Source organism: Rhagoletis pomonella, unplaced genomic scaffold (genome assembly GCF_013731165.1).
Source record: "Rhagoletis pomonella isolate Grant_MI unplaced genomic scaffold, Rhpom_1.0 Rhpom_scaffold_00407, whole genome shotgun sequence".
Classification (NCBI taxonomy): domain Eukaryota; kingdom Metazoa; phylum Arthropoda; class Insecta; order Diptera; family Tephritidae; genus Rhagoletis; species Rhagoletis pomonella.
In genome coordinates this window covers 22,476-44,663 of record NW_023458961.1, presented here as the reverse complement: position 1 = coordinate 44,663, position 22,188 = coordinate 22,476, and the positions used below count along the sequence as shown (strand labels likewise).

The 22,188-nt window shown below is 35.5% G+C and overlaps 1 protein-coding gene across 1 annotated transcript; it reads right to left on the bottom strand.

Moving 5' to 3' along the window:
* Positions 1-10,982: 10,982 nt before the first annotated feature.
* LOC118750802 (LIM domain kinase 1-like) lies at positions 10,983-21,113 on the bottom strand. Its single transcript, XM_036485538.1, has 6 exons — positions 21,023-21,113; positions 19,510-20,338; positions 15,662-17,117; positions 15,449-15,603; positions 13,370-15,387; positions 10,983-11,778 (listed from the first exon to the last, which is right to left on the bottom strand). The coding sequence occupies exons 1-6, from the start codon at positions 21,042-21,044 to the stop codon at positions 11,495-11,497; spliced, it is 4,764 nt and encodes a 1,587-aa protein (XP_036341431.1). The 5' UTR covers positions 21,045-21,113; the 3' UTR covers positions 10,983-11,494.
* Between the last annotated feature and the right edge of the window lie 1,075 nt (positions 21,114-22,188).

Genomic DNA, 22,188 nt, shown 5'->3' with positions numbered 1-22,188 from the left:
TTCAACAAAGTGGATTACTTTTTGGTACGTGATATGCATACCGAAACTTTCATTGATGAGTTAGCAACTTAATCTTTGCCCAAGCGCATATTTACACACCTAATTTCCCCGAAAAGTTCTTGTGTTTCGGATGTAAGCGTGTGCGCGCGTCGGCTCAAAAATGAACATTGAACATATGTCCATTGGTGGTATTCATTACAATATTTGCCGAATACTGATTGCATGAAGATTATGGTGAATTTAAGTGGAGATTAGGTGGGGTGGGAGAAAGCAAGAGGATGCATGCCACGAATTTTGATAGAAGTGGGACTGATATGAGATAAGGTTCGATGTGAAATACACTTTGCACAAATATTTTACTGATGTGCAGTACTTGAAAAATTTTTTTAAATATTTTTTATGCCAAATTTTCTAAAGTTGTTATGCACTTTTAAAGGTATATTTAGGTACTAAAATACAAAATTAATATATTTGGTTTATATGATCTAGCCTTCCTTCTATGTACCCAAATACATACACACAAAAGTTTTCTTACGGCTGACTAAAATTTTACTTTTCACTGCTAGTATCTTAAACATGAATAACATTTTGATAAAACAAAATTAAACCAAAAATAACCTAGGATATTGACTTTCAGTAACTGCATTCATCGTTTGAATATTTCGAAAATTGAAATTTTCCAGTATTCTTTTCCAACGTGCGCAAAACTTCGTGAAAAATAGCAAGAAACTCAACGCCACGAAATAACGAGGTTTTTGAGCAGATGTCGCAAGCAGTTTATTGCAGATTACTTTCTTCGTAATAAGCAAAATTTTTTAAGTACAAAAAGACACTTCCACAAGTCTTAACAAACCGCTTGCTAACCCTATTATACATACATATGCAGCGAACCTTACCACTTTTCTTTACTAAAATCATTTCTTTAAGTTTCAAATTTTACCAAAAAGTTCTCTTTCTAAAAACAAAGTACTGCAACACTCAGGAGAAAAAAATTACATTGCCAAAATCAAGTAGATACCGTCATAAATATGCAGCAGCTAACCACAGCCACCGCCCGGCAAGCTAACTCAGTAGCTCACAATCAGTGAGCCAAGAAACCGCCAACCGACAACCGCCAGTAGCCCAAAAACAGCTCGCTGCTCAAAACAGCTACTAATGAGTTTATTAAGTTCTGTGGCAAGCAACATACTACTGTTATTGTTTTACAGTTATTGTTTGCAACATTATTGTTTTTGTTTCACGAAGAGCTTAAGAGTTTTTTGTTTATTATCGTATGCTAATTTGTTACCGGGCAGAACTCCACATAGCCACATGTTGGTAAAAAATAACTACGGCGTATGTTAAGGAAGTCCAAAAATTTCACAAATTTGCAACAAAAACACACAATTTGCGTGCGTTTTGGACAAGAGTGTGTGAGAGGGCGAGCAATAGAGGAAAATTTGCATGCGCTTATTTGCACATGGTAAATTTGTGAATCTCTCTTCCTATTTCAATAGCTTTTTTGGATAATAATCTCTTAGTTTTTTGTTGGAAATTTCGTTTAAAGTTACCCAGTTCGCGAATTTAGTAAAGGATCCTTCATATTTATATCCTTCTTGGTTGGTGTTGTAACCGCCTAAACGTTTCTGGCCGAGTCCAAAAAAAAACGCACGCCAATCGTTTCTCTTAAATGCCGCCTGACGCCAATTGGTGAGGCCAAGTCCTTCTCCACTTGCTCAACTTTAATCGCAGAAGAGGCCTTTCTTTTCCTCTGTTACCAGCTTCGCGATCCGCGTCGTATATTTGCACACTTGGAGCGTGTCTGTCCATTCGTACGACATGGCAGAGCCAGCGGAGCCGCTCTACTTTAATCCGCATACTACGTCTACATTTGCGGTTTTCACCGTCGTCAACTTGCAAAGGCCCGTAAACCTTCCGCAGATTTTTCCATTTTCGTTTCTTCACAACCATATCTTCTTCTTCTTATTTGCCGCTGTAACCGCCTAAGCAATTTTGGCCTAGTTCAACAAAGCATGTCAGTCGTTTCTTTGTGTAAGTCTAACAGTCTTTCCAATACTGAAGTCTTCAGATTTTTCGTGATTTCTTCTTCCCGATTTGGGAATGAAGACAACTTTAACTCTTTTCCAGCTTTTTCGGAATGTATGTCAAGATGAAACTGACTTTGTAGACCCTTTCCAGACAGGATAGCTAGAGTTCCTGTAATTTCTGGAGCATTATCGATATGATATCTTCCGTCTGGGCTAGGGGAGTTGTAAGAGAAGAATTTTTTAATAGCGAATTTAATTTTTTCTTTGTCTACGATTGCGCCGAGTAGCTCTTTTGAGAGTTGCTGACAATTTGTTCGAGGTCATACCTCTGATCGCAGCCAGGAAAGTGTGTACATATTTTTGAGGGTTTCTAGAGATTCCTTCGCTGTCCTTTTACATGCATCGTCCTCTCCCTTAATAAAACTGAAGTTTTTGTGTCCCTTGGATACGACTTTGCATAGGCTAGCGGAATCCCTACATTTCTCTATGGATATGCAATAGGACTGCCAAGAGTCAGTTTTAGCTTTATTTACCAATTTTTTTTTACCGTTTTAATCCACCTTTGTATAGCTGCCCCAGCTCCCCTTTTTCTTAAGGACGCTAACTGGTGTGGATTTTTAAAGGCTATGGCTGGAGGTTTCTCCAGCTTATCTACTATGTTGTCTAGTTCTCTCTCTAGTACTCTCCAGTCATCGACAGCAATACCATCCGTTGTTAGGGTTAAAAGTTCCTCTTCCCATACCGCAAATCTTTCGGGGCACCAACGTATTTCTGTCGAGTTTGCGATAGCACCAGGCCAAAACAAATGCGAGCCTCGAAAGATTCCTTGGCCCCCAACTCCATGCATTCCAAGTAGAAAGTTCTTCGACATCGCCAGTGCGAGTCATTTCATTACTTCGGGCCATTCGCAGTTTTGCATATAGTTAAACTGTTTAACCTCCCAGTCACGTGCCTTTGTAAGATCTCATCGATCTAATTCTGGAACTTTTTTCTTTTGGTATTTTATACGTAGTTAATATGTTCGTTTTCCATGTTAACAGATCCTTTAGCAATCTCATTCAGTAGTTCCTTTCCTTCAAGCCTGCATCCATGCTCCGCTTTTAATTTAATATCTAAACGAATTTTGATATGCTCCGATTGATTCATAGCTGCTTGATTTTTATAGATACCAATTTCCCTTACCACAAAAACCTTATCAGGAAAGTCCCATAAACCCATACCACGCCTATGTTGCATTGGGATTACATCCAATAGAAATCATCTACAATCGATGACTGACTTAGATGTGATCTCGTCGAATTTTAGAGATCTTGCAATAGCCTCGATGTCGGAGAAAATTGTCGTAGGTCGCCTTGTGCGTATCACGTTTTTGGCTCACAGATAGGACTTATTTACCTATTGTATTTAATTGATTCTATTTGGAAAATATTACATTGCTGAGATGGATAATAACTGTGAGCTATTGCGAGCCGTTACTTTCTCTCTCATTTAGCCTGTAACCATCTGTAGAGATAGCCACGCTCTGAACCTAGTTCTGGGATTCTATTGGAAAATTTTTGATCAAAGCACAGTAGAGAAATACTACATAAATATCTTGGTAAAGCCTATAGCTTTGTCTCTCCATGGTCGATTGAACTAAAATTTTAAGGTTTTTGGACCTCAGCCTTGCAAAATTCAGGTAGTTTAAGAGTAAGTGTTGTCGCACTTCCGGTTTGATATTTAGTCTTACCGCGTGGGACAGCGTCATGTCAATACATACATATGTATACCAGAATTGAGAGTTGCGACTTCGTGAGGCTAAGAAGGTCTCTTCGCCGCCTCCTCTCCACTCTCGGCTAGCAATGCCTTGTGGTAGCATATGTTTTGATTTTCGTGAAGCCTTCGCTGGACCAATACGAGGTCCAACTTTCAGCGGTTCGAGGGTGCCTTTCTGACAGCCAATCGACGTGTTCCCTAAATGGCAGTTACCTCTATCCAAAAAACATTATAGTGATCTAGAAGCATTAATTTGAGGGTGACGGAGAGTTCGGGGCTAAGACGTAAATGTTCATCGGTGCCTACTACCAGCCACTGCCTCTAAAGTGGTAAAAGAGCTAATTTGTGCGAGTCTAACCACGTAATGATGTGTCTTCTCAAAGATAAGGTCAAAGCTTCAAAGACTCTTCAGATTCTGAGTCTGTTAAGCGCCGGAGTCAGTAACAACCCGCTCATTCAATTCCTTACTTTCACGATCACTTACGCCTTACTGGGTTATTGAACAGCCAGCTGTTCGAGACTTTGTTGCGGTCAAAGTTTTTATTATTTGATTGTTTTGCTTAAGTTGCTGCTGCATTTCTTACTTTGCAGATGAGCTTTCGTTTTCTTTTTTTTTTGTTATTGCTTATGTGGTTTCCAAAATAAGTCAGTTAGCTGTGCGCTTGAAATTTGAACAGCTGGCGTGGCTGTTAAATCTCATAGAGAAAATATTTATGTTTTCAAAATTCGGAGTAGCAAATGTTAAAAGTTTTGGAAAATGCAAATTTTTCTATATTTTCTTGCTTTTTTGATACTTTCCATTTCTAAGTAAATTTTTAGTTATATAAGAAAAACAGAGCTAGTTTTTTTTGGTTGCTTGTTATCATCAAAAATTTTATTCATAAAAATAAATTGGAATGGCATATTACACGACAAGAGGCAAAATGGTAGTTTTTCTTTTTTTTTATAAAATATTTTCACTTAAAAAACGCAATGCAATAATTTATCTATAATCATATTACACAATTATAAAAATTTGTTTGATTTTTTTTTTGGAAATTCGAAAAAAATGTTACATTAAAAAATATAATGAAAGGAGGTAAAATAAAATAAAATAGAGTGAAATAAAACAAAACAAAATCAAACAAAAATGGAAAACAAAAAATTTAATTATTAAAAAACAATAAACAATTAGTGCGATTAGTAGTTTATTTCGGAAATTTTCAAAGTTCAAATAAAATATTTTAATTTAAAAAAAATAAAATTAATTGAAAATAAATAAAAATATTAAATCCTGATTTCAAAAATTTTCGAAATTTCAATCAAACATTCACATTAAAATAATTTCAAATCGGATAAAGAAACAAAAGTATGATAGACCGAATAAAGACAATTAAAAGTTTATAATAAAAAAGCGAAAAAAAATTAAGACACACAGAAGCAAAATCTAAGGAAAACATCCAATTTCACAAAAATGTGGATCATAATAAAACTTCGAAAAATTAAATAAATTTTTCAACAAATATAAGAAAAAAATTTTAAGAAAGAAATCAACAACTTTGATTTCGAAATTTTTCGAGATTCGAATAGAACACTAAAGTTAAAAAAGATGAAAATAAATAAAAATTATAAGCTTTGATTTTGAAAATTTTCGCAGCTCAAACAAAACATTTACATGAAAAAAAATTTAAATCAAATAAATGAAACGAGATGTGTTAGAAAAAATTTAATTGATAAAAATTTATCTAAAACAAACGAAACAAAACTTAAGAAAACCCGTATTATATTTATTTTTACAAAAAATTTCAACAGAAAAAAGAAAAAAATTTAAGGAAAATGTCAATTACTTTGATTTCTAAATTCTAATAAAACATTTAAGGTAAAAAATACAAAAATAAATTGAAAATATATAAAAAAATTTAAAAAACTTTGATTTCGAAAAAAATTCCTAAAACTAGAAAAAGAAAACAAAATGTTTTAAATAAAAGAGCGAAAAACTTTAAGATTTAGGAAAAATCCAATATTAAAAACTCAATTTCGCAAAAATCTGGATCATATAGTAAGACTTAAAAAGTTGTGCAGTAGCACTAGTTCAATATTACAAATGTTTTAGCTTAAAAAATTTCAACAAAAAAGAAAAGATACGAATAAAACATATACAAAATTGAAGTTTATAAAGTTAAAAAAATACATAATTAGATAGAATAAAATTAAAGTAATAAAAATATAGAAAAACAACAAAAAAAACTGTTTGGGAAAACCAATTCCAAATTTTAAAAAAAAATTTAATTTTGCAAAAAATGATAATAAAAGTATGACTCAAAATACAGACAGAAATATTATAAATCGTTCGAGCTTAAAAATAAATAAAAAATCAATAAACAAATGGAGGGAAAAGTGCGAAATCATGCGATCTTCGAGCAAAAAAAGGTAATTAAGTTCTAAATATAATCGTTAATGAAATATTTTCGTACAAGTCGTTATTGCGCAAAGAAAGACAAGAAAATCTTTAAAAATAATATTTAAATTAGTAAACTCAACTATAAATTAGTGTAGCATATTACGTATAAAAATATCAATACTAAAATGCAAATTTAAAAGCTACATAAGCAGCTATATGCTTACAAAAGTTTCTTAAATTTAAAAATGTTTTATTTGTAATTGGTTTTCTGCAATTGAATGTTTACTTTTTACATTTATAAATATTGTGTCTTAACGCTTAAGTCATAACAACAAATTATTTTTGTATGCAAATATATGTTTATGTTTTTATTGCATTCCGTTGTCTATATGGTATCCTTATAAATTAGTTAATTTGTTGATTTTTGCTGGTAAATTAAATACAATTCTTTTTAAATATTTTTTAGTATAGTTTTAAGATATTTTATAGAAATTTTAGTAATAGTTAGTGGTTTTATAGTCGCTTTCTCAACTAGGTCTTAAAATCTATCTTCCCTTTAAACACAAATTTTTACTGAAAAAATTGCACTTAGTATTAGATTTATTTTTTTGTATAGTCGCATTTTAGTTTAGTTTGCTTTTTTATTGCATGTCTTCAGTACTTTTTTTATTTGTTTTATTTAGTTTTCTTTTGTCATTTTAAATTTTCTGGATACTAGGCTAATTTGATCATTTTAATTTTTTTATTCATTCATTTATTTTTATTTTCTTTCAGTACTAATCACAGTTTAGTTATCAAGCATTAAAAGCGGCTAAATATTGTTTATTCCGAACACTTCTCTCCGCAACATTTGAATTTTATAAAAAAAAAATAAGGAATTCACAAAGAAATGCACAAGTAAAAATTTGGTTCTACAATTAAAACAAAAAACAATTTTTTTCAATTTTTTTCTTTTTTAAAAGTAATGCAAGTTTAAGGGATTTTTTTTTATTCAATGTTTGTATATTTTGAATCTAAAATAAACGTCAATATATAGATATATTTTTTTTTTATTTTTGTTAATGAAATATTCGTGGTAATTTTTCCCTATTTGAGGGAAATCCGCATTCGACAACAATTCATATAAAATGCGATTCAAGGTCAGATAAATTTTAAAACCAACATGATAAATGGCGGTTACGACAATGAAAGCTTAATGGAATGCTTTTAAAGTTTTGAGCTTTGAGAATTCCTTATTAAAATTTTTTAAATTATTTTTTTTCACAATTTTCATTACAGCTGATTTTATTAACATTTTTTTAAGGTTTGAAAATTTAATCGATTTTTTAATTTATACCGTTTTAATTTCTACACCTTTTTCAATTTTTTTAAAAGCCTTGCAAAATCAATAGATTTATTTTCTTTTCAAGTTTTAAGCATTTGTAATAGTTAAAACTAATATATGTTTTAATTCGTTTTGTTTTTAGCAGAAATTTATGTATTTATTTTTCTATAATTGAGGGAAAATTTTCGTTGAAAAATATTTGCTGGGAGTGTGGAGTAGGCGGCATTATTACACAAGAATTTATTCGATTTCAACTACATTTTTTTAGTGAACTGACTTTTGAAAATGTTTTCAAAGTTTGACCAATTTTGAATTTTTACTTTATATGCATTTTTGGGTGAATGCAAAATATTTCCAAATGAGAAAATGCTGAAAATTCCGAAATGTTTTAAATTTTCTGTATTGAAAATATTGTAAAAAAAATGCTTGCCTTCTTTTGGCCAGCTGCTTTTGAGCATTTTTATTAAATAATAACTGAGCTTTTGACTTAATTTAACATTACGTTTCAAAACTTTAGTTTTCGAAAAATATTTTTTTCCTATTGCATTTGAGAAAATTTATTAAACTTAATTTTTTTTTATAATATTGAGCTCCACGTTCGACTTGAAAATTTCAATAATTTTCGCGTATTTATTTTTCGAAAAATAGTTATTTTGCAATTCGAAAAATCTCCACAGTTATATGTCTAATATTTTTTTTAAACATGCCCTTTTTGTCTGTGATTTTCACAAGCTTTTATAGTGCAACTCATTTTATATTATATTCGTTTCTTACAGTCAGTTATAACTAAATGCTTTTTAACATTGAAATAACCAACCATTTATGCACAAGAGGTAGAAATGACTTATTCCCACTTCAAAATAAACGGCTTCAAAAGTCAAAGTAAAGTGGAAAAGTCACCGACTATGTTCAGTAAAGCTAACAAAATAAAATTTGATTTATGCTAGCAGTTAACGGGTTTTCTTTATAATTTTTTGAGTTTCGAAAATTCGAACATTGAAGTACGAAAATTCGAAGAGTTTTGAGAATTCGAATATACATTTTTTTGGTTTATGCGAATAGTGCAAATGAGTTTTTGTACAATTTTTTGAATTCGGAAAATTCGAAAACTTAAGTGGGAATTTCGAAAGCTCGAGCAACAAATTTTGTGTTATTTATTTATTTACAATTCTTTTGTTGGGCAATATTATTTTTCCACCTTTACAACGTTTTTCAATCCAAAATTAATTTTATGAACAATTTTTAAATTTATATGAAAAATTTCAAAAAATAATATATACAATTTGTGTGGCTTAAGCATTTTAAATTAGAAATCGTTTAAACATTTATTTATCTGTAGTCATGATTTTTAAGTTTTTATTTAAAATAATCCATTAGAAATAAATGGTATCTAAAATTTTCTGAAAGTAACAAATTTAAAAACAAACATTTTTCTAAGAACTATACTACACTACAATATTAAATACGTTTATTTCTTAGTTCTCGAATGTTAGTCATTAAAACAAACCATTCGGAAATTCTAAAGATGAATAAATTAAAGACACAAACACCATTTAAATTGTTAAAAATTATAAAAATCGTATATTTGACGTTAAAAAAGTATAAGATTTTTAGCAAGAATCGTTGATAAGTGACAAATAAACCTTTTAAGTTTTTTTTTATTTATTTTCAAAAAATTTATATTTTTAAAAGAACCACATTGTGTGAAAATGGCAAACAAAGTACTTTATTTTTAGTAAACATTTTTTCATAAATTTGTTAAAAATATTTAAATTAGTCATGTTGAACGAACAACTGAAAATTTAAAATTGTTTTAAATTATTTTTTAAACTACATATTTTTGATATCAAATCTGGAATGTTTTCTTCGTTGGCTATTCGATTGTTAAAAAAATAGAAAATTAATTATAATATTTTTTTCTTTAGTTTAGTTATTCGAAAATTTGTGTTTTATTTTTATTTTGCTAAAATATGTTCTGACACTCAATGCTTCTTTTGGAAAATTTAAATTTTTTTGTTTTGCAAAATTTTTTTATTATAAAATTTGGAATGTAAAAAATATTTCGTACGGCATAAAAATTATATTACTAAAATAATATTAGTGTGTATTAAAATAAGTAATGTTAACATTTTGTAAAGTATTTGCCTACAACTAAGTTAAATACTGTTAATATCTTTATTATAATTTATTTTGTTTAACAAACTTAATTGTCCTTAAACTAGGTTAATGATATGTAAATAAGTAGTAAAATAGTTGTAAATAAGTAGTATTGGCAAAAAAATATTTCGAAGTAATGTAAAGTTATGTTAAAGAAGTTCTTACAGAAATGACTCCTGAGACTTACGGGGGGTAAAGTTGCTAAAATAGAAATATGTTAGTAAGTTCAACATGGTTTAAGCATTGATAAAATATTACAGGGTTGTAAAACTAGAATCAAATCGCGTGGAGTTTAGTAACTCAATACAATGATAAAATTTATCTTCATTCATTTTGCAGGAGAAATGAATGTAAATCAATACAATGATACAATTTAATTTAATTCATGAATAATTTAACTCAATTATGGCAAGGGAAATGAAGTTCTTCAATTTAGAACTTTCGAACATTTGACTTCGAAAATTCGAACATCAAATTTTTTCGTTTGATGATGTCAGTGAGCAATATTTATATAATTTTTTGAATTTCGAAAATTCGACAATAGAAGTTCGAAGATCAAGTTTGGTGCTTTTTACTGGTAGTGGACTATGTTTTTAAGTTTCCAGATTTTTTAATTTTTTTGAGCAATTTCGAAAAGTTTTATTTCAAAAACTTTATACATATATCTATATTTTTAAATATGCATACATAATAATTGTAAGCATTTATTAATCAGATTATTCATAATTATAAGTTGTAATAGATTTTTTAATAGACTTCAGTATGTGCGCTTCCAAATTGTATTTAGAATTATTTTTGCGCTAAATTTGTATACAACTACTTTGAATATTTTTCTTTTTAGATTATTATTTTTTTTGTTTTTTTTTTAATGGCACTAATAGTGTAGGTGGTTTGGCGGTACATTAAGGAAAATTAAATGTTTACCATGTCGGCAATGTTTTGTTATATATTTTGTTCTGATTGAGAAGCGCATAGCAAAGTCGCTGGCAAATGAAAATAGTGAACGAACATTTAGTGGCAGCGATTTTAGTACAATGTTTTATATAGTAGTCCAATATTAAGTATTATTTTGTGAGGTAGTAAATATGTGTATTTTAAACGGTAATTTTTGTTTTCTAAGCGTTTCCAGAGCAATTTTGAAGCGTGAAGTTGAGAAATAATTGCGCCTAGTGCCTGCTTGGTTTACTACTTGCTGCCATGCCCACTTTCTGTCGTTATAACGCTTGATTTTTTAGTAATATCGGTTAAGTAAAAAGCAGTTTTAATAATATTACATAATACATATTTTTAGGCACTTTATTCCCGCTAACAATTAATTGTTAAATATTTTCAATTTTTTTTTAGTTATACATATGTATTATATGTATATATCTTACTTCGTGCTTAATTATGTTAATAAAATAATTTTCAATGCTTACATAGGCCTACTATGTAGTTATGTGTTAGTATTGCTGTCGTATCGAAATATCGAACATCGCCTCTGCACACTTCCTTAACCAGATAATTTTTATTTTAGCTGCGATAACTACATATATATTCATAAATCTCTTGTCTTTTTATGCTTCGCTTTAAACCTAATTCACGCAACGCTCTACAAATATAAAGAATTCAATTTGCGCTCGCGTATTATTCGATTCTACACTTTCATTTTCGGTGAGCAATAATTTCGAAAAATATATATTTTTCTACACTTTTCGCCTTCCATCAGTTTTCTTCTTTGTGTCTTTTTTTGCACGCACTTCGTTTCTTGCCTTCGTTTTAATTCTAACTCGCTTTATAGCTTACTAATTGCTTTCGCTTGACACTTGTGTCGTGGTTAGTCTCTATTTGTTTTTATTAAAAACTTTCATTTTAATACCGCGTGGATAATTGCTTACGCTTACGTCGTTCGAGTTGTAGCGCTTGGTCAGCGCTGTTGTTTGCTGTGCTGCTCACCGCTGTAGCTTTGGTATCACTGACTTTCTTAGACTTTTGGTCGGTGAGTTTTGCATTAAGGCGATGTACTTTTTCTGGACTGAGTATGGCGAGCCTAGTTGTACTTTTGGCGCTTGACAGTGCCGGGGCAGGTGTGGCTGTTGCATAATTACTGTTATTGGCATGACTTTGACGCAGGCGTTGCTGTTGTGTTGTTTGTGCTGTAAAAATTTGGGAAAAAGAATTATAATAAGCATTGAAAACTTCTGAATTTAAGATATCGATGGTCCTGGTCCTGTGCAATAACGACACAATTCCAAACTCAAAAACAAAAACGGTTACTACTGTTAAATGGCTCATGTCTCTAATCCCTGTCGAATCCGTGTCTAATCTTTCGTACATACTTTAGCAATCCTTACTGCTTACTTTAGTAAGGGATGGAAATAGAGTAGGCACGGATTAGGGAAAACAGCCACTTAAAGGTAGTAAGCGTTTTTTTTTAATTTTAAATTGTGTCGTTATTGCAGACGACTATCGATATAACGATACTCTTTCAAGAACGCTATATTTCAAAATTTTATTGAAAATCTTCCTATCTCACAATTTGTTTGAGAACTCCCTATCTCAGAATTCGGTTCAAACACGCCCTATCTCACTTTAAAATGCGCTGATAGGGCGTTCTTCAACCAAATTCTGAAATAGGGCGTTTTTAAAAAGTTTTTGAGATAGGGCGTTTTCGAAATGGCTGCGAAAAAAGGTCGATCTTCCACTCAGCAGTCGATATGGAAATAGCGATTTTCTTCCAATGACTCCAAAAACTTAATTTTTTTAGTAAAAAACTTTCGAAAAAAAAATTATGAACTTAAATGCTTGTTAAGCACAAATAATGTGGAAATTATCTCGAAAAAATAAATCCAATTTTTTTCATTAATTCTAAAAACTAATTTTTTCTGCAAGTAAATGTTTCGTTTAAAAAAAAAATTGGAAACATGAATGCTCGAAAACGCACTCAAAGAATATAAAAAAAAATTTTCTTAGCAATAATTGCAGAAACAAAAATTTTTCTGGAACAAAAGTATTTCGAACAAAAATAATTTGTGCAAATAGAATGAATGCTTTTTAAAAGCGTAAAAGGTCAAAAACATATAACTGAGTTGTTTAAGAACAAATCTAATAAAACCCAAAAATTTCTGAAAGAAGTTTTTCAAGTTGCCTTCAAAAACATGAATATGAATAAATAGAAATTTTCTTTACACAAGCTACAAAAAAAATTTCAGGAAAAGGTATGCATACATAATGCTTTTAAACACGAAAAAGTGGGACATACTTTCAAACGTATAAATACGAATTTTCTTTACAATAACTCAAAAAATAAAAATTTTTGTGGACAAAAAGTTGTTAAAGTAAAAAATTTTTTGAGAACAAATTGCTTTTTAATCACTCAGAGGTTCCGAAATACTTCCGTAAACATGAATAAGAATTAAAAATTATAAAAATAAAAATTTTTTGGAACCAAATTTTTTCGAATATGTAAAACATTTTTGTGAACATAAGTGCTTGTTAAACAAATTGTTTTTTACAACGAAAACGACGGAAATGCGGTCAAATGTATACATAAATACAAATTTTCTTATAACTACAAAAATAAATATTTTTGTGGAACAAAAGGTTTTCGAAAAAAAAACTATTTTGGCAATTATGAGTTAGAAAGCTTATTTTGCTTGAGAAGTGTCAGAACTGCCTACAAAGAAGTCAGGACGCAGCGCATGAAAAAAAAAAAAAAAAATTATCTAATCTTCAGCATTCCCTCACCTGTGTTTTGCACTTCATGCTTGCTCGCCAGTCGACGCGCATCGCTGGCCTTAGTCGGCGAAAGTGTTCGCCTTTGTGTCGCCTGCGTCGTTGTCGTCATTTCCCGCGCCACCGCCGTTGCTGTTGATGACTTCGCTGAACTGCGCAAGCCAAAAATGCGCGCTGCAGGACTTTTACTCGCCCCCACCGTCGTCGTTGTCGATTTTCCTGGCGCCTGTGACAGCCAACGCTGTTCATTTGTACTATCTTTGCCGCTATTGAGGCGGCGATTCTTTTTCGGTGTTGTCTCCAACACTGCCGGTGGCGCTGTAGCTGACCCGAGCAATGGCGCGTCCCGCCGCGTCGGCGAACTCCCTTCCTCCTCCGCCTCTGCTGCCGCCTCATTTAGATAACTGCGGAATGTGCTTATAGGACGCTTCGGCGATTTTGCACGCTTACCGCTACCGCTCGTGCTGCTCTTGTCCTTGCGCGCCGTCACTTGTGTGGACGCGCTAATGGGCGGCAGGCTGCTGTGTAGATTCTCCAGCGATTCAGAATGCGGTGTGTATAACTCAACTGGTTTGGGCGGTTGCTTGCGGCCGAAAATCGGAGTTTGATTTATGCGATAGGTGTTGCTGCTGCCGCTGGTAATAGCGCTGACACTCTGTCCCGGCAGGCGCACATGCTCGCTAAGTGGCGTGCCACCAGCGCTAGGCGCGCCCGCATTACTAGCCGCTTCAAGACGCTGGAACATTTTTAAGGCCTCAGGTGGCGTTTTGTATACACTTTCATTCGCACTTGTAGGCTCTGTGGGACTCGTAACAACAGAACTTGAGGCGCGCGGTTTGAAGAAGGTTTTCATTGCATTTTGCGAATTGCTGAAATTGCGTCGATTCGCCGCATCGATGGTTTCGAACTTATTGCGGCACAAATTCAGTTTGGTGCGTATATCATCGAGCGCAGTTCTGTAGGACTTCGCGGCGATCTTTTTCTGTATCTGCTGCATGGTGCTCAGCGTTGCGGCGTCGACTTCTTCACTGGGTGTGGCAGCGCCAACGGTCGCGGGCGCCGATACCTCCACAGTGATTATTTGATCGGACGCCTGCGACGCATCGATTGCATCGGCCTCCACCTGCATATCAGTTAGCAACACCTGTTTAGCAGCTTGTGTTTCTTGCATTTTTTCAACCTCTTCCGCGGCGCTAACTTGTACCTCTTCCTCAACGCGCTCTTCACGCAACACTGCCGGCCGATTCATTGTGGGAGTGGCAGGCATTTCGCAATCCGTCGCCTTCATATCTTCGTTGGCATTAACTTCGTGATAGTTGAGACTCGTGTCACAGCTAGAGTCGAAATCTGAGCAGTAATTTAAGTCTTTGACATTATTCAACCGCAGGTCCCCATCGCGATTAATATCCAGCAGAAAGCCTTTCTCGCCATATGGCCGACTTTTCTTCGCTACAGCACCACTGCCATTGCAGCTACTCAGCGGCGTCCCAGCGCGCGTGCCGTTCTGCAACGTTTGCTTCACCGCCTCCAATACGCGATCGGTGCTTTTGTTCTCCGGCGTCAGACCGCGTTGTTGCGCGGCTTGCATGAGTCGCTGACGACGACGCGCACGCATGCTGTCACGTATGCGCTCACCAGTGGGCGAAAAATCTTTGCCCAAGTGCGGCGATTTCGGCATATCGCTGCGCAGTATGACAGTATTCTCCTTGCCTTCCATTCGCGGGGAGTCGTTGAAATCGCTGTCCTCTTTGATAATTTGCTCGCTTGCACTCGGTGGCTGGATAACAGCAACTGCGGGTGTTTCGGGTGCGGGCTTCGGTGGTGTTTGCTTTCGTTGCTTTTCCAAATCGTCCAGATCATCGCGGCTACGATTCGACTTAGGCGTGAGCATGCCGTCCGGCGTGCTGCTAACGCTTATGGTACCCTGGTAGTTTTCGATGTCATAGAGCAGTTCGGCGGGCAGCGACTGGTTGACGGCGATGGAGGCCATTAGGCTTTCCAGCCAGATTTCAAGTGTTTCGAAGGACGGTCTGGAGGAGAAAGAAAAAAAAAATAATATCTTTTTCTAAGCAATCATATATTCTCACTCACCTTTTATCAGGATTGAGATCACAGCAAAGAAAGGCGATTTTATAAAACACATCAGGGCACTGTTGGCAAAATTTTTCGCGAAACACTTTCTGATTCAAACCGAAATCGGAGGTACGTGGCAGGAAATCCGGGTCGGCTTGCACCCGTCCAATTATCTGTCAATAGAAAAAAATATATTTTCAGCTGTTTTTATTTTAATTCACAAACACTCACCTCACACAGCACGATGCCGAACGAGAACACATCCACTTTCTCATCGTACTTCAGTCCCTTCATCATTTCCGGCGCCATCCAATATGGGTTACCCACCACTGTGTAGCGCTGTCTGCGCTGCCTGCTCTTGCTGCGCCCCAGAGTGCCGTTCGGACTCAGACATGCGCCGCCAGACCAACGTTCACTGCCGCTATTCGCCGCTAGCATGCTTCCACCAGCGCCTACAGTCGCGCCGCTGCCGCCACCCGCGCTGTAGAAGGGCGCTGTGATGATACGCGCCAGCCCAAAGTCCGCCACTATCACCGACTTATCTTCCCGCACAAGGCAATTTAAAGAATTCAAGTCGCGATGTATAATATTCATGCGGTGCAAATAGCTCATGCCGCAAGCAATGTCTTTTGCGAATGAGATGCGCTGTGGCCACGTTAGCGGCAACCCAGAGTCGTGTATGAGCTCCTTGAGTGAACCTCCAGCAATGTACTCGGTGACCAAATGCAGTTTCTTATCCTTGTAGAGCACGCCAATGAAGCGCAGCACATTCTTGTGATGCAACGAACGCAGCACCGCAACCTCTTTGAGAAAATTACGCTGCGCCTCTTCGTCGACGCGATAGAGCTCCTTGAGCACCATCACCTCCTTGGTAAGGCGATGGGTCACCTTGTACACTTGCCCGAAGAACCCCTTGCCGAGCAATTCGCCCAACACCAGATCAGATGCGCGGAAGATGCGCTGCGGCTTGGGCTCCACGCGAAACGATTTCGTGCGCGACAAGTCGTAAATTTGGGCTGAGGGCGCATGCTGCTCATCCAACAGCTTCGACATACTTGAGCAGCGCTCCTTATCGCGTAAACGCATGCCCAGCTGTGTGGAGTCTGCTGCTTTGATGGCACTACTGCCAATTGCAACAGCGCAGCACCCGGCTACACCGCTGCCGATTGGTCCAACGGAATGTGTGGAACCGGTATGCGTCAATAGCGCCTGTTCGGCAGCAATCATATTCAGATTCTTGCACTTGCGCAGCTGGCGTGTCTTTGTGCCGCTTATATAGCCCTCATCCTTGCGCTTGTAGATACGTTCCTTGTCCTGCTTGGTGAGACGTGTGGGTGAGCTGCCACCGCTGCCGCAATCGCTGCTGTTGCTCTGTGGCGCGATAGTACTGGTGCTAGTGCTGCCGGTGAGCGAGTCTGTGACGCTGCGACGGCCGTATACTTCAATGCTTGACGCGGATGTGGCTAACGGCGGGAGGTCACTGTACGATGTGGGTCGATGGAGTATGTCAGCTTGACTACAGCTGCGGCACACTTGCACAGGATCGTGTTCGACGGTGAGCTGTAAAATTTTCTCGGTGCTTCGTATCAATTTGTCGATGTGTTCGATGGAGGAATCGTTCACGGGCGTGCCGTTAACCTCGAGTATACGATCGCCAATGTGTAGGTTGGCCAAGTTGACATCAATTCTGTGGCGAGTGGAGGATGGAAGAGGAAAATATTACTCTTTTTCCAGTAAAAGTGATCCGATTTTTATTGAATATCAAGCGTGATACATGGATTTGGGAAAGAGGATACATTTCTAAAATTTAATTGCGCCAGAATTGCAAGAAGTTTAAAACTAAAGTAGTAAAGGAAGCGAAATGAGTCTAAATGGCTTAACCCTAAAATTAGCACTTATTTGAAAATATGTATACCAAAAAAAATCACTTAAGGAAAACTTTTATAAAAAGTTAAGCTAAGGTGATAAAGTAACCAAAACGAGCTCATAACTGATAATGTTAAATATTACAACTTTTAAAAAATTTCGCTAAAGTTTTCTCTATCGGCAAATTTTTATAAAAACGTTTAAAAATCGTTTTTCATTCTTTAATATCATTTGCAAGAGATAACTGGATCTTTTACGCTTAATTACCGTTCTAACGAAATCCATGTTACGCTGATATCTACATAGGTATTAAAATCAAAAAGAAATTTTAAATTAGTAAAAAGCATTTAAATTTACCTATAATCGCTACCACAACACTGATCGATAACCGATGTTATAAAGGAGAAAACATATTTCCCAACACGACCATATATTCTACAAATGAATCTGCATTTGTTGGTGGTGGTGTAATTGGTGGTTGTTATAAAAATAGATATTTACGTTTACAAATATTTGGTAGATATTTGTTATTGAATTGTTAATTTGCAATGGGTTGTTGATGTGCGACAAGCGTTATTTTGCGATAACAATAACAAATTCATACAAGCGACAGTGAAGAGGCGGGTGTGTTTGGTGTACAAGAAGAGAGAAAAATGTAAAGTAATGAATTAGTAAATGACGGTAAATATACACAGTTAATAATTTATATTAATTGGAGATATTTTATAATTGATTACAATGCGTATTGGAGGAGTCAGCACATACGTTATATACGATTTTTGGCATCACTTAGGTTAAAGGGACTGGCAGTAACTTGCTTCAATTCCTTAGTTAAAGCTAGACAGCATCACAAAATGAAATATTTGGGCGATGTTCACATTTAATTTAGGGGAATTATTGAATTTTTCAATAAAAGCAGTCATTAACCAATATTTTATACTCTACTTTACAAAAATTTCACACATGGGAAATTTTCCAAAAACTGTAAAATATCCATTTCTTCATTTATTTGCTCCGTTTAGAACGATTGAACACGTTCTTTGGAAATTTCCCCAAAAAATCTTGGAAATTTGGAAAATTTTTCCAAATACCTTTATAAAAAAAAGTTCATCTTCAAATTCTTAAACTTCAGCTCACTTCATCAGTGTGAAAACTGAGTCTGAGTTTAAGCTCACTTTTTATGCATAGGGCCTCATTTTTTAATGAATTTATAACCATTAGCTATGTATATTAATTGGCACACTCTCCAACAATACACACTGTTATCCAATAAACTTAGTCTAATTAACAAAAAACAAATCTTTTATAGTTATTCAAAGCAAATTTCAAGTCTTTACTTATTTCTCGGCGGTTGAATTTAGCTGCTTACTACTCACTCTAGTTAAAAAAATCTACTAGTTATTTGTGCACAGATGACCACTATCACAACGCACTGACCAGTTAAGCGAACAATTGCTCGCTGTTCGCCAGTTAGGCGTCTTATCAACGTATACAAGCACGCTACCGCGACATTGTATGACTAATACAATATTTTTTTGCGATTGCGACATGAATATTAAAATAAAAGTCAACGTAAGTTGCTTATTGGCCAATCTAACCGAAACTGCCGCAAGCTGATAAGTCGTCTACACAACTGAATACTAGAAGCTTTAGTCTTACGCGCTTGATATTGCACCGAAGTGGTGCAAGCAGATACAAGCCCAGTTATGGTGTGCGGAGTGAGCGGAGATGAAACAGAAAAATAAATAAATAAACAAGAAAAGCAAAGCAAAGCGCTGATAAGCGTGGAGGTATGCGAATTATTTTCAATGTAAATAGTAAATAAATAAGCGAGACGTTTGTCACTTGGTTTAAATGGGTTGACAGTCGAACGCAAGTGATGGTGTACATATTTTTTACAGGAAATTTGCGAGTTAAACAGTAACTGAAGCGACGTGAGAGACATAGCAAAAATTTGTTTGTAATGCTTATGTATGGCTATTTCGAGTAAATGTGTTGCACCGCCTTGAACTGGACGCTTAAATCGATTGCAAAAAGATCCAACAAGCTTTTTATTGTGAAAATTCACCATTTTAAATACGTTGAATTAGCGGTCGCGCTGGAAATAAGACCGCAAAAGGTTTTATTTTTGATATAAGTAGCAGCTTTTTAAACAATGTAAGTAGTAAGCAGCTTAGAGTTAGCATTTTAGCCCAAAACCTAGCAATACTCACTCAGAAATGCGCACGGCCGGGCAAACTTCGAGTGGGCCGTCTATTCGCTTGCCAAGTGTCGGCGAATTGACACGAAATCCACCACCGCTCCCGCTACCACTGCCCCCGCCGCCGCCTACACTATCAATGTAGTGTCGTTGCACGCTCACATTATCCACCGACAATCGCAGACCCGGTGTCGCATCCTTGGGTATCTCCACTAGACGTATGGAATGTATGGGTTTAGCGTTGCCGCCAGGTGCATTTATGCCACTACCGCTGCTGCCTGCGCCCCCTCTACCAACACCAGCGCTTAATGCCTCCAAATCAGCCGCTATCGCATGTGTCTCTTGCTGCTTATAACAATTGCCACAGTATAGTTTTGAACGCTCGACCAATGCGTATGCTTCACCTTCGCCAATGAACACAGCACAGGCGCTACAGCAAAAACATTCGGGATGAAATTTATGATCGCCAGCTACCATGACAGGACCAGTTATGATAGCACTGCATTGTTGGCAACATTCACCAAAGCGTTGGTAGTAATCTTCCCGGCAGAAGAGCAGTCCATCCTTTTCGAAATACCAATTGTGCAGGTGTGCATCGCAAACGGAGCAGCGAAAGCAATCGCTATGCCATTCTTGGCCCAATGCAATGACGAATTCTTCGCGACTTAGGTGCAAAGTGTTCAAGCAACCGGCACATGATGTGCTATAGCGGGAAGCACGCGTTCCCTCTGTAGTCGGATCTTTCTGCTGTTGTACATTTAATCGATGGATGGTACTGGCATTGGTGGTGTTGGCTGAAGTTGTGGGCGGTGAACCGGTTGCCCTAGGAATGCTTGCGGTATCTGAAAAGGTGACAAAAGCGAAAAGTGAAGCATGTGCTATAAAATCATTAATGGGACACCTGCCAAAAACAACTAACTGCGCGCTCTCTTTTAGTACATGTGCATGAAAGTAAGCAGCAGTTTATTTTTATTGCACACGCTAGAAATAACCCTGACCCTGAATCGGTTAACTGGCGCCAGTCGTTGCACCAACTTCTGCTACAGCCACAACAACAACAACTTTTAAGTCATAAAGAGCATTATTGGCATCACACAACACACACGCTATTGGCGTCACACAACACACGCTCATTCTCCAACCAGCTCGTTGCTGATTCACCCAAACTCCAGCTTTAACATATCGCGCACACACATACCAACAAAAATAACAACAAACACTGCACGAGTATCTGGCAGACGCTACCGTCTTTGGGGCGTCCAAATACTTAGAAGACTAAGTGCACCACAATTAGCAATTAATTTAAAACACATTTAACCGTTTTCGGTTTTTGATTGTAAAATTTTGGATTGGTTTACTGCCGAAAAAATATTCCCAGCAGCCATTACACGGTGATGCGCCCACGCAAACAATTTGCTGTTGCAATTTAAGTTATTTTCGTGTAGTAAGAAGAACGAATTTATTCCATTTATATTGCAGCACCGTTTTAAACATTTAGGCGTATTAAATTAACTCAATTTATTTACCTAAACTTAAATTGTTTGCCATTTTCTGCTGCCAAGCTACATTATTTTCGGTCGTCTGTTTTGTAGCTAATTCCTAACCGATTCGGGCAAAGGTATGCAAACAATGCATCGATTGTTAAGAGCATCGATAATACCGGTTCAAAATTCGATTTTAGCAATCGATGTTTAAAAATTTCTATCAAAGCTAATAAGTTCATTCATTATCATTTTGGACAAAATCTGAAAAGCGTCAAAATGCCAGAGCGTAAGCAAAATGCGCTCACTAAAAGAGAATAACAGAAAAAGTAAAGGAACGCAAAAAACCAAATTTTTAGTCCAAAGAATTGCAACAACAAAACTAACGTCAAATAAGAATGGAAAGGTATGTACAAAACACATTCACACAAGCACAAGCACAATAAACACTTACTATATCAATTATTTTTTGCCTCCTTCCAATTTCAATTAACTTTTTTTACTTTTTGGATTATTCTCACTTTTTGCGTATTCTTTAATTTCCGTTAATTTAAATTTAGTTGAGTTTGACACTTGTCAGGATTTTGCCAGAAAAATTTCTTCTGACTAAATCTGACTACTTCGGACTGATGAGAGTCACTCTCACTGAGTGTTGCTCTCTCATTTTTGCTGTCATTTTCGAGTTAAGGAACGCTTTTTGGACTAAATCTGACTACTTCGGACTTTTTCTGACTATTTCTGGGAGATAAGGAACGCTCCTAATATGACGATACATCGATATCAGGTTCAGCGATATTTTAAATATTAGGAATCTTCATCTAAAGAGATAAAGGGATAAATTGCTTAAATTTATCAATTTACCTTTGTAAATAATTGTATAAAACTGTTTACTATTTATTTATATGGCTAGTTACGTTTCATTTTTACCTTAAACATTGTATTTATTTGCTTTTATATGCTTGTAGCTAAAGCGACTACCTAGCAACCTGTAAAGATTGATCGTTTGATAAAGTTATAAACTCTGGGTTAAGAGATTCCCATACAAAGTTTGACAGTTCCTTTATCAAAGTGATAAATTTATCACTTTATCAAGATTTTATTACTTTTGATGAAGACCCCTATTGATTTTATAGAGCTATCAGAATGGAGAATAAAGATGTTGCGCTTGCAAACATTAATCAGTTGTTCTTTACTTCACAACTCCACAAGCA